This window comes from Carassius carassius, chromosome 34, assembly GCF_963082965.1.
Source record: "Carassius carassius chromosome 34, fCarCar2.1, whole genome shotgun sequence".
Lineage (NCBI taxonomy): Eukaryota > Metazoa > Chordata > Actinopteri > Cypriniformes > Cyprinidae > Carassius > Carassius carassius.
The window spans coordinates 8,001,314-8,012,841 of NC_081788.1; the positions used below are offsets into that span (position 1 = coordinate 8,001,314).

Consider the following 11,528-nt stretch of genomic DNA (forward strand, 5'->3'; position numbering starts at 1 on the left):
AAAGTCTATTTCATGTTATTTGTAAATTTAAATAAGTCTTAATGTTTCCTCTTTTTTTAAATCAGGAACAAGCGCTAACCTGGAAAATTTCCAGGCTTATCTGCTTGAGGGTTTTGAGCGATGGAACGAGGACCGGGCCGCTGCTGCTGTCACACATGCTCCCTTGTCGCTGCGTTGCTACAGTGGGCTCTCTCCAGCACAGCCTCAATGAGCTCAGCCAGCGTCTTCTTGGCTGTAGTCTTGTGCAAGACTACTCCAAGCCAGGAGAGTACACAGGTTTGTGTCTATAATGCCATGTTTTTTTTGTTGGTGTCATCTCTTATAATGCACTTCTTTTTTAAGACTGTTTTCTGTTTAATTTTGTTTTGTCAGGTGAGCTCATTGGGGTGGAGTATCTGTGCTCGCAGCAGTCCTGGGAGTTCAGGGAGAACTTTGGGCGGGACCCAGATGTCCCAGACGGAATCCCAGCAGACTTGGGAGACATAGAAGATGAGGGATTTGGGGATGAGACAGAGGAGCAGGACCACACCGTCTCCCCTCTTTCTTTAGTCTCGACCAAGGAAGCTATATTGTTGTCTCGGAATTCAGAGTCACCCTCTCAGTCCTCCCAGGACTTGCCACCAGAGCCCCAGGAAGATGTATGTATGCATACAAGCATCCTTTGCCATGCCATTACTTGGAGGACTTTTCATCCATACTAACTGATCTTCTTTGTTCTTGTTAGTTGTGCAGAGGACCAGACGGGACTCCTGGATTCGACAGAGTGGTGGACCTGGCCAGATACCTTGTTGAGCTGAGAGAAAAGCCTTGCGTCCCGGACAGGGAAGCCGCTGACATTGTTCGGCTGTGGGACAGACTGCCGGACAGTGACAGACAGGGTGTTTCCTATCCACTGAGACACAAGGACAGACTTTTGCAAAGCAGGTTCAAGGCCACCCACTCCAAAACCTCCACCTGCCATGGAAAAGAGAGCCTGAAGCGGTTAGTTAAACATTTGCACACTTTTGAGCTGTAAAAATATAAATGACTATGCTTTTTATGCTTTATAATCCCCTATTTTATTTTACAGGTGTGTGCTGGGGCAGGGCTCGGGTCCTGCGCAGTGGCCTAATATTAGTCGGATTGTAGAGGCAGTATGTCTGGAGCTCTGCTCCAATTATCCAGTAGGGAAGGTGAAGTGGGGTGTTTCAATGAACCACTGGGCTGCCATTCTACACGACTACCAGGCCATATGGAGACTGGTGGGGAACTGTCCAGCACTGAGGGGACGGACGAGGATTCAGTTGTTTGAGGTCAATCAGCGGACGCTTTCTGTCTGGTTAGTTTTATTGATATTTTATATTTTATTGTTAAAAGTAATTTTACAATTCTCAGATTATGTTCATCCTATTAATTGTGTTATCTCAAAAAGGAACAACAACTACAGGAAGAAGCTGGAGGCAGATGTGCTGGCTCTGAGTGTTCCCTTGCCTCAGATCAGCATGGTGTCTCACAGTCAGCTTCCTCTAGCCAGGCAGATGACGTCAATGCCCTCTGCACCTGGGTCGTCACTTAAATCTTTCCCCCATGTTGCAAACCCTGATCTGTCAGGTCAGGCCACACGACGTGGGCAGCGACCTCCTCCCCCTGCATCAGCACCTGTGCTCTCTGCTCAAAGGACAGCGTCTCTCTCAGCTCCTCCCGCAGCATCCCTCTCTGCTCCAGCAACATCGATGAGCAGAACAACTCTGTGGAGGAAGAGGAAAGCAGCAGAGGTTTTTGCTCAAGAGCATGAACTCTTTTTCTGGGCTGCCCACATTGAGTGCACGCATATAGTTTCTGCGCAGGTTGCTGGGGACAGGGCAGCCCAGAAAAAGAGTTTGGGCACACCAGGGTGGGCAACTTCTACTTCTGTGCCACAGCAGAGGGAAAGACATTAGAACAGTGGCTGCAAGAAAAGAAGAATGAGGGAAGTCCTTCATTGTAAATTGTTTTAATTGTAAATATTGTACATATAAGAATTTTATTTTATTCTATTACCATTTGTTTGTATTTAATAAAGATTGTGTACACAGACCAAAATTATTGTTCTTTATTTCACATCTCTTTACACATCTGCCTACATAAAGGACATATAAAGGACATATAAAAGTTTTTTATTTGTGTAGCTTTTTTAATTATTCATTAGCATTCCAATGTTACTGTTTTCTAAATAAATTATATACACTTTTTTTAAATAAACTTTATTATAAAAGGTATGAAAGTTTAATTTAAAATCAATTCACACAGTCTGTTTTTTATTTATTTAGTAAATAGTTCACACTAGAAACAAAATATAAAAAGTATAAAATATATAATTGTGAAGAGATTACTAAACAAATATAAAAATAAAACTGAAAAATAATAGCAGAAACAGTACAACAAAATGAAAGATAAAAGATTTTATTAAATAGTTCACACTAGAAAAACAAATGCTAAATGCAAATTTTAAAACAAAGGAATTAACAGTGGAAACAGTACAACAAAATTAAAGATAATACAAAAAAGATTAAATAGTTCACATTAGAAAAAAATAAAAAAAATTATGAAATATATGTTAAGGTAAACAAAATAGTATATACAAATATAAAAATAAAAATGTAAGAAACCGTATAACAAGTTAAGAAATAGTAAAAAAATATATAAAAAGAATACAAATGTAAATTAAATACTAAATACAAATACTAAAAGAAACTAAACAAACACTGTACTAAAATTGACAGATAAAAAAAAAATGAGTAAAAAAAAAAATCAGTGCCAATTATTTACGGGGGATCAAGAGACCGCTGCTCTGCCAGCCAAAGTTCCACAGTCTTGCCCTCGTAACTGCTGCAAAACGATTTGCCACCGTAGCGTGAGTGACCACAGTCCTTGGTTTTGGGCTGCGGACACAGAGAGCAAGTCAGCGGTTTACATTTATTTGGCCTTTTCTGAGGCAGGCGCTGTGCATTTTCTTCCTCTCTCTTTTTCTTCCTCCAAGCAGTTGTCCGAGGCACGTTGTCATATTGTCTGCAGCTGCAACCCTCCTCTGCTCAGAAAGCCATTGTGATACAATCTTTCCAGCTGCAGTGGCACAGAAACTTTTCCCCCTAAAGAAACTGTGTCCAAACTCTAGTCTCTTTGGCTGTCCACACAATCTGCACGGATATCCTCTTGGATCTGCTCGCCGTGCAATGGCTTTTTGTTGCTTTAGGGCTTTTTTGTCCTCTTCGGCCCTCTTTTTCCGTCTCCAGGCTGTGGCCCTTGGTACCCTTTTAAGGGCTGCAGCAGATACAGCCGATGGAGGAGGGAGCACAGCCAGCGATGTATGTAGGATGTAGGATGTAGGAACTGTTTAAGAAAAAAAAAATTAATTACATTAGACATTTGTTGCTTCTTACGTGAATTTATTCTTTTACATTCTTTCATATGATCTCACCTGATACTCTGACATTTTTTAGCACTGGAGGCCACTGCTGACTGGTGGATGGGGTGGCTTGGAGGGAAGCCTTTCTCTCCAGTCTTTCCCGGAACAGTCGCCTCTTTTCACTTTCCTCCGAAGAAATCACTGGAGGCCAATGAGGTTTGTGAAATTTCATTGCTTTTTTTGTTCTTTTTCAGAATCTGCCATCTGGACCCGCAAATCTGTGTTGTCCAGGTCCTGTGAACGCCTCTGGTGGAATTTCTTCCGCCGTACCTGCTCTCTTTCTGAAATTGCAGGAGGCCATCTCTGTTGTTTTGCCATCTCAGATAGTGGTTAGGTGCAAGCTGTCAATAATTCACACTGTGGGGCCACAACAATTATACTCAGATAAATGGGCGGGCCACAGGTGCCCAGGTAGCCACAGGGGGGCCAACAGAGAAGATTGGCCGGGATCTTTCGCAGAGGATCCAGGACAATCTTCTCTATTTCTTTAAGATTTTGCTGCTTCACGTGCTATCGGAAACTTCCTATTTTCCGCTTATGAAGTTGTGATTAGGAGCTTGTTGTATTTTATTCAAGTAATGTCGGAAAGAACATTGTTAACTAAAGCAATCACACAAGGATTGGAATTGCCCCATTGGTATGAGGTGATGTCAAAATGTCAAAGAAAGACAGCAATTTGCTTTCCACACAAATTAATAATGTTTCCTTCCAGAAACAAGTAAATAGGGTATTAAACTGGACACCAGGACAACATTTTAAAGTGAAAGCAGGCACTCTGAATGAAATCAGCACTTTTCTCAGTCCTTGACTTTCTGTTGCACACAGGCTTTTGAAAGAACAAACCTAGAACATTCAGAGAGATATAATAATCTGAATGTGAAACAAATTATAGCCTCATCCCAGCAGGCACCAGACGTCTATGTAACGTCACGTTGGACATGAGGTCAGATAGAATTAGCATTTTGGTTGAAAATGAAAATCGGGTTGACGCAGACAAGGAGCTGTGTTATAAAAAATAAAATAAAATACTACTCTGTATAGTTAAACATGGATACTACTTTATGTGGTGTATTTTATCTATAACATGTTATGTTAAAAGCAGTAAAATTAAAAGTAAGCCTGATAATTATTTCAATTTTAAGTTTGTTGTTGACGTGTTTTCATTGGTCAATGCAACATCAATGTAGCACGCACGCACTATTGCAATCTGGCGTGAACAACCAACGGCTAACGATCGCTAGAAGTGTATGTGGTATCTTGATTTTTCTTTAGTATGGCCAAACAAGTTACTCGCACTCATTTAAAAAAAATAAATAAATTAGCTCATATTGAGATTAATAATTATTTGGAGGACCAGTCTGTGGATCGTAATGGAACAACCGCTGGCTCTGAAAATGGAGCAGAGATTAACTCCGAACCGACGACCTCCACTGATGCTAACCGGCAAGCAGATCTGCATGTGGCTAATCGAAGATCACTGCTACACTTGATTGCAACATTCTACATAATTTTTAGAAGGCAAATGCAGAGACTATATAAAGTAGAGCAATGCATTATTTTGTCCCCCTTATGGGAGAAAACATGGATATTAGCCGTGGACATTCCAAGTGTGATTTTTTCCAACATTGTCCAGTCTGTTGGACAATAATACTACCATCTACAAAGTTTTCGTTTCTGTAACTTTCTGACAAAGCCTTATAGCCGTGACCAGGGCAAATCATCACGAATGCTTATTTTCTCTTTCTGCTTTAAACCCCAGGTCACACTTTTATTTTATTGTTGTGTTATTCAATAATGAAAAAAAATATTTAAAAAAAATGTACAGAGAAAAATAGTTGTTTACACTGAAGGTGTTTTTTTTATGATTCCTACAATGGCAAAAAAATGGGTTTAAGTAAAAAAAACAAAAACAATTGTATACAGACTATTTTTGTAGTAACAACACATAAAATTAAAGTTATCTAAATGTATGTATTTTGGATTGATTACACAAAGAGACCAAATGAAAGAGACAAAGACAAAACTGAACAGAAGAATCTTCATTGAAGCAGTCAGAGAATTGTGAGTAACATGAAGTGAGAGCGAGAGACCATATTCACAAAATCATCCTCGATAGGTATTTTACTGTATTTCTGCAGAGTGCAGCAAGTATAACAGCATGCAGATGTTCAGTATATGCTCTGAATACCTGTTTGACGTACTACATTGTTCAGAATATACAGTGTAAACCAGAACCACTGTAAATATTGTGCACCGTTTGGCTTTCTTGTTCTTATTCATTTTTAGCATGAGCTGGATAAAAAAATCAGCTGATATTGATTGGCCTGACAACCATTTTTACATAAAATGTAATTAAGACTGCAAAAACGACCATTTGTATTATCAAAATGTGTTACTGTCACCTTTATAAACAAAAGAAAAATAGGAAAATACTTTATATAATTTCTCTGTAAGAAGAGCAAAATTAGTTTTTATTGTAATTTTGTTATTATTTCTACAAAATTTTAAATAAGGAAAAGCTTGTATGATTTTATGGCAGTTACTATTGTTAGTTACAACAGTAATTGTATGTAGTTTTTTATTTTATTTTATTTATTTATTTTTGCCCTACAAGTGCATGGGTGTCAGAGTCCATAATCATCTTGGCGACACAGACAAATATCTGTCCAACATAGCGCTGTGATAAGGTGATTTGTCATTTGGATCATAACCCTTGAATCCTTGAGTCAAGCCCTTCAAAATAGTTTTGTGCCATTGGTGTTTGGATGTTGATGACTGCTGCTTGTGCTTTTTCATACTGTTCCTCTCCATCAAATACTTTTCTTCAAACCACACTTACAGTGATGTATCGTACATTTCTGGACTGGACAGCTTGGCCAAATGTGAGCTTTAAAAAACACAAATTTCAATTCCATGCACATAAATATCCATCATGAATGTGTTCAGAGTGGTTCAGGTCTGAGGTTTGGGCAGGCCAGTCAAGTTCCTGCCTCAGTAAATCATTTCTGTTTGGATGTTTGTGTTCTTTGTGTTCTGATTAAGGAGATTGCATGCTTGATTTCATGCACTTGCTTGTTAGTGAAAATTAAGCAAATCAGAAGGTGCAGTCCTCATATATATCTGATTTTTTATCATTCACTTGGTAACATTACTTTGATTGCAACATTAGTTGTGAGACTATCTATTCATTGGTTAACATAACTATGTTCAGTGTTAATGTTTTCTGCAGAATAAAAGAAGGTGTCAAATGATTAAAAAAAAACACACAATCATTTGACGTTTAACCTTATTCCCAGTTTTATTGTTTACAAAACATTTCACAATATTACTGTTTTAGGCTCTATTTTTGCTTGAACAAATGTAGTCTTGATCAACATAAAAGACTAGCACAAAAAGGTCATCAGATTACTATTTACTCATGTCATTTTCTTGCCCGCATCAGAAAGATGTTGTCTGGAATGCTGTTCGATCGGCTTGGAGGTTGTTCATTTTTGCAGAAACTCACTGAGGTGACAGTTTCTGATCTCCTAAAAAAAAATATCAACAAGAGTTTATAAAAAGAACAACATTCATGGACCTTGTGAATAGAGTTATATATGTGTTCATATCCTATTATATTAATATAATGAAATAATGTCTAAAGTTGTAAATGTTTAATACCAGGTTCCCAAACTGGCAAGGGCAGAGATCATTATTTCGTTTAAGGTGATTAGCTTGTTTATCAGCTATCTTCCCGTGGAATGTTTCTGTTTTAAAGTCAGCCTGTGAATATAAAGTCAAATAAACACATTTGTCATGTCTGCTTTGTGACTATTATTAAATCAGAATATTAAACTATTTGGCCATATGCAGTTAAAGTTGTTTACCTCATTAATGTCCTTCAGCCAAGCAGATGAGAATTTATCAGAGAGGTAGATTTTTCTGATGTCATTGTAATCACTGGGAGAGCTCTGGATATATTTAGTACATGCAGTCAATGCATAGGCTGCGTGATAGATTCAGAGCAGATCAGAAAGGTTTTATTAATTTATTTTTTGGAAAATAGATTATGGGCACAATCCTTTCAAATAAAATCTAGTGTGAGCCCAACTCTGATTACATATAAGGTACATATAAGGCTGTTAGTTTGTTTCTCCTTACCATCTACATTAGGGGCAAGATCTTCAAACATTGTTGCAGAGTAACTGCTGGTCATGAATATCACCATCTGCAGCGCATATTTGCATTGAGAAAACAGTTAGCGATATTTAAAATTACTGTCAAGAAGATTCATTTGGTTTAAATTTCCTATCAGATGAAAGATTGGGATTTGTTAAGTGATGCAAATGATGTTTAAGTTCAGTATATTAGTAAACAAAATCCATCTCTCTCACTCTCTCTGCATATATGGAATATATGTAAAAATAAAACATTAATTTAATACATACCTTTGAGAATTTCTTTTCATGATGCAAGCGGTTAATTGCACCAACGAGATCACTCTGATGAAGCTGTAATAAAAATACTGAATTAATGGTCTATAATTCAGCAGGATGTCAGGTTAAAAACAATAAGTCATATGTCTTAATTCATCTATTTACATGCGCAATATTGAATTAATAATTTTATCCTATGAAATGTTTTCTAAAATTCATAACTACATGGTTAATAGTGTTTTAAAAAAAAGATGATCACTTATAAACAAACAAACAAACAAACAAAAAAACTAAGATTTTAAGCAATTTTTCCTTTTTACCAGTACTAGCCTTCTACTTCTGATATTATTATTAATAATAATAATAAAATAATATATTAATATTTTTTATTTTATTTATTTATTACAAGTTCAGCTAAATAGTACTTTAATATGCACACATATCTCTTCAGTCTTTGTGTTTTATACTTACTGACTCCTCAGGAAATTCAAATGTGCCTTCATTTCCCAGACCGGACATGTAGATGTATATGTTGTCATTTTCTCCACTGCATTAAATGAAAATAATAATGGTTCTTCAATTAAGCTGCAAATTCATAGAGTATATGTGACCCTGGACCACAAAACCAGTCAAAACAAGTCACTGAGGTATATTTGTAGCAATCACCAAAAAAACATTGTATAGGCCAAAATCTTAAGGATATTAAGTAAAGATCATGTTCCATTAGGATATTTTGTAAATGTCCTACCATAAATATATTAAAACTTAATTTTTGATTAGTAATATGCTTTGCCACGGATTTCATTTGGACCGATTTAAAGCCGATTTTCTCAATATTCAGATTTTTTGGCACCCTCAGATTTTCAAATAGTTCTATCTCGAACAAATATTGTCCGATCCTAACAAACCATACATCAATAGAAAGCTTATTTATTCAGCTTGTAGATGATGTATAAATCTCAATTAAAAAAAATTTGACCCTTTTGTGTTCCAAGGTCACATATTAGCTGCAAGCAGTGATTACGAGGCCAAGCACAGAAGCCGCAGATAAATTGCAATTATTTAGCTGTACATCATATCATCAATGGTATTTGTAAGCAAAGCAGTTTCCAACATCCTCATGTAAAATTATTTATAATGTGATTGCTTTTTGTAGGTTGTGCAGTCATCTAATTCATAGAAAATCTTTGTGTATTTTGACAATCACTCAATAACACAAAAGTTACAACATGTGCTGCTTCCTTACATTCAGTGCTTGGCCCTTACACAAAAGTGAAATACTATTTAAGGTAAAATAAAATAAAATAAAAAGGTATTATATAGCATATCATAGTAGTGAAAGATTTCTTAAACAGTCAAACAAACCTTTTTATGACTTTTTTTTCTGTACTCTCATCCCCTTGAAGAGCAGCCAGGAAGTTTTGTGGGGTCACATCCTTTAAGATCATCATTGCCATAATTGATCATTAATGTTATAAGCTATAATTGTGCTCAGAAATGGAATAAAAACATCAAAACAATAACATTCTAAATGTTACCTTTCCAGTGTAGTCTTTTGGAACTCCTGAGTACACGTCTGTGTCATTAACTACACTGACAACGGTTCCATTAGTTGGGTTTCTGCAGGCAGAGAAGAAAAGGAACAAAGTTTTTTTTTAATTATTACATTTTTGTACTATACTTCTGTTATTACACTGTATAAATTTAGCCTACATTTTAACCCTATGGCCACTATAATACACCCAGCGCAATGCGACACAAGGTGCAGCACAAGTGTGTTTGCTAGATTCAGTCCGGCACAGTTCGCATTTTCCCATCCAGCGCCATGTCGTTTAATTAGCAAATGAATTTGCGCCCATTTTTGCACCCATGTGCGTGCTGGTCTAAAAAAGAGGTGTGTTCAGGTACATTGCTGGCGCAAAGCTATTTTAAGGAGCTGAAAATAGACTGCGCCATAGACCAACTCAAACCTGTTAGTATAGGCCGGTCCACAATGAGCGTACACGCTGCTTGCAGGGACGCACAGCAGCACACAAACATGCCAAATATTAAAAATTAAAGTATTGCAATGCATAAGATTTTTTGTAGGCTAATTATATATATATATATATATATATATATATATATATATATATATATATATATATATATATATATATATATATATGCCTACATGCCATAATGGATAGTCATCGCATGTATCAGAATCTATTTGCTCGTACACGAGCAGCTCCGTTTTATATCGGAGACGCGTTCTGTCTTTGCGCTTGTCAAATTCCGCCGTGTAAATAGCAAATCCATCATGGCACGGGCGCAACTGGCTCTCAAAGGGAATGGAAAATGACACTCTGATTGGTTTATTGCACGTTACGCCCAAAAAACACCCATTACTCATTAAGAGAATAGTAGGGACATCCCGTTTAGACCATGCGCCCGGGCGCGCCAACCGTTTGTCCATCGTTAAAATAGTACAAGTGGATTTGGACACGCCCTGAGTGCACCTGCACTGTGCGCTTTACACATTGCGCTTAGATCGTTAAAATAGGGCCCTATAGTTAGTATTATATGACTTTGACATTATATTACAAAAAGCTAATTAACATTGTTATGAGGGTGATTCTAATATATGGCTGAGGGAGTGATGAAAAACTTGAACTATTTCTCTCTTCTGACTTCTGTCATCAATCTCTCAATTTTTTCTCTTTTGGAAATTTGTGGAAATGGTACTGTATATCGCGTGGCAAACTGGAATGCAAAACTCGTATTTACTGTCTTTCTCTATGACAGTCCTCTTTTCCTTTTGAGAAGCTCGGAAATATGACAACTGTCCATTACACTGTTGTTAGCTCCACTAAATAGCTGTGTGGGGAGCCCTGAAGATTGAGATCAGCCATGAAACACATGATGCTCAAAAACTTCAGGAAATTACTCACTTTGGATTGTCAGCAATGTCATCATACATCATCACCACAATCTGCTCATCAGGAATCCCATGTTTCTTAATTATCTGATATAGACCGCACACATTGGCCTAAAACACAGAACAGATTATTTTCATGTTCACTACTTACTGTCATCATACACAAACTGTGGTACAGAACACCTTTAAAAATGTATGAGCAATATGTCTTGAAAATAAAGAATATTAAAAGAAGGACAAACTTGGTGTTGGTAATTTTCCCAGTCCTTTGAGCCGGCGACAAGGAGAACCCATTTTTTTCCAGACATTTTTTTAGCCTTTTCAAAGCAAAGTCTGTTGGAATTTAAAACAATAATAATAACATTTTAAAATTAAATGTATATTATTACAGAGCTTTTAATCATCTAACATAATTTTGTGATGGCTCATACAATTGTAATGCCAAAAAGAAACCCAAAACTAGGTGATAATTTATGTAATTTATGTAATAAAATTTAATTTATGCATTCAGTATATGAAGTGCTGACATTTCAATCAGTTATCATAATGTTAAAAATACTTTTTAAAAAAATACAGTAATTTAACTGATCAAGAAATATTTGAAGTTTCTGTTTAACTGGATGATCTACATAATTAAATAGAAAGTGTTTAGTGGTTAAGATTATTGATGTAGTCGAGTGGATCATATGTCATCATACCAGTGATGAGTATCAGGTGTTCCTCTGTGGATGTCCAGATGATTTCTTGTGCTTTTAAACAGATGATCTCT

General features: G+C 36.6%; 3 protein-coding genes and 1 long non-coding RNA gene across 4 annotated transcripts; 2 read left to right on the forward strand and 2 right to left on the reverse strand.

Moving 5' to 3' along the window:
* The first annotated feature begins 214 nt into the window (after nucleotides 1–214).
* LOC132115102 (uncharacterized) lies at nucleotides 215–977 on the forward strand. The gene is made up of 3 exons (XR_009425413.1): nucleotides 215–276; nucleotides 561–638; nucleotides 725–977. It is a non-coding gene; the product is annotated as an uncharacterized LOC132115102 (long non-coding RNA).
* A 98-nt stretch (nucleotides 978–1,075) lies between these two features.
* LOC132114800 (uncharacterized) lies at nucleotides 1,076–3,664 on the forward strand. Its single transcript, XM_059523133.1, has 3 exons — nucleotides 1,076–1,318; nucleotides 1,412–1,873; nucleotides 3,619–3,664. The coding sequence occupies exons 1-3, from the start codon at nucleotides 1,191–1,193 to the stop codon at nucleotides 3,662–3,664; spliced, it is 636 nt and encodes a 211-aa protein (XP_059379116.1). The 5' UTR covers nucleotides 1,076–1,190.
* Nucleotides 3,665–6,833: 3,169 nt separating this feature from the next.
* On the reverse strand, nucleotides 6,834–7,740 carry LOC132115104 (legumain-like). Its single transcript, XM_059523504.1, has 4 exons — nucleotides 7,565–7,740; nucleotides 7,291–7,409; nucleotides 7,085–7,186; nucleotides 6,834–6,951 (listed from the first exon to the last, which is right to left on the reverse strand). Exons 1-4 carry the CDS (start codon nucleotides 7,629–7,631, stop codon nucleotides 6,910–6,912), a joined length of 330 nt encoding a protein of 109 aa, XP_059379487.1. The 5' UTR covers nucleotides 7,632–7,740; the 3' UTR covers nucleotides 6,834–6,909.
* A 546-nt stretch (nucleotides 7,741–8,286) lies between these two features.
* Nucleotides 8,287–11,096, reverse strand: LOC132114803 (legumain-like). Its single transcript, XM_059523134.1, has 5 exons — nucleotides 11,002–11,096; nucleotides 10,773–10,870; nucleotides 9,378–9,459; nucleotides 9,205–9,275; nucleotides 8,287–8,386 (listed from the first exon to the last, which is right to left on the reverse strand). Exons 1-5 carry the CDS (start codon nucleotides 11,065–11,067, stop codon nucleotides 8,287–8,289), a joined length of 417 nt encoding a protein of 138 aa, XP_059379117.1. The 5' UTR covers nucleotides 11,068–11,096.
* Between the last annotated feature and the right edge of the window lie 432 nt (nucleotides 11,097–11,528).

Bases quoted from the DNA above. Each gene is read 5' to 3' on its own strand.
- LOC132114800 (XM_059523133.1), top strand. From the start codon at position 1,191: ATGAACCACTGGGCTGCCATTCTACACGACTACCAGGCCATATGGAGA. The intron at 1,319-1,411 runs GTTAGTTTTATT...TATCTCAAAAAG, and splicing joins CAGCGGACGCTTTCTGTCTG to GAACAACAACTACAGGAAGA. The intron at 1,874-3,618 runs GTGGGCAACTTC...GTTCTTTTTCAG, and splicing joins AAGAGTTTGGGCACACCAGG to AATCTGCCATCTGGACCCGC.
- LOC132115104 (XM_059523504.1), bottom strand. From the start codon at position 7,631: ATGGTGATATTCATGACCAGCAGTTACTCTGCAACAATGTTTGAAGAT. The intron at 7,187-7,290 runs GTAAACAACTTT...TTATATTCACAG, and splicing joins GGCTGAAGGACATTAATGAG to GCTGACTTTAAAACAGAAAC. The intron at 6,952-7,084 runs GTATTAAACATT...ATTTTTTTTTAG, and splicing joins CTTGCCAGTTTGGGAACCTG to GAGATCAGAAACTGTCACCT.
- LOC132114803 (XM_059523134.1), bottom strand. From the start codon at position 11,067: ATGTCTGGAAAAAAATGGGTTCTCCTTGTCGCCGGCTCAAAGGACTGG. The intron at 9,276-9,377 runs GTAACATTTAGA...ATGATCTTAAAG, and splicing joins CAAAAGACTACACTGGAAAG to GATGTGACCCCACAAAACTT. The intron at 8,387-9,204 runs GTTTGTTTGACT...CATTTAATGCAG, and splicing joins GAAAAAAAAGTCATAAAAAG to TGGAGAAAATGACAACATAT.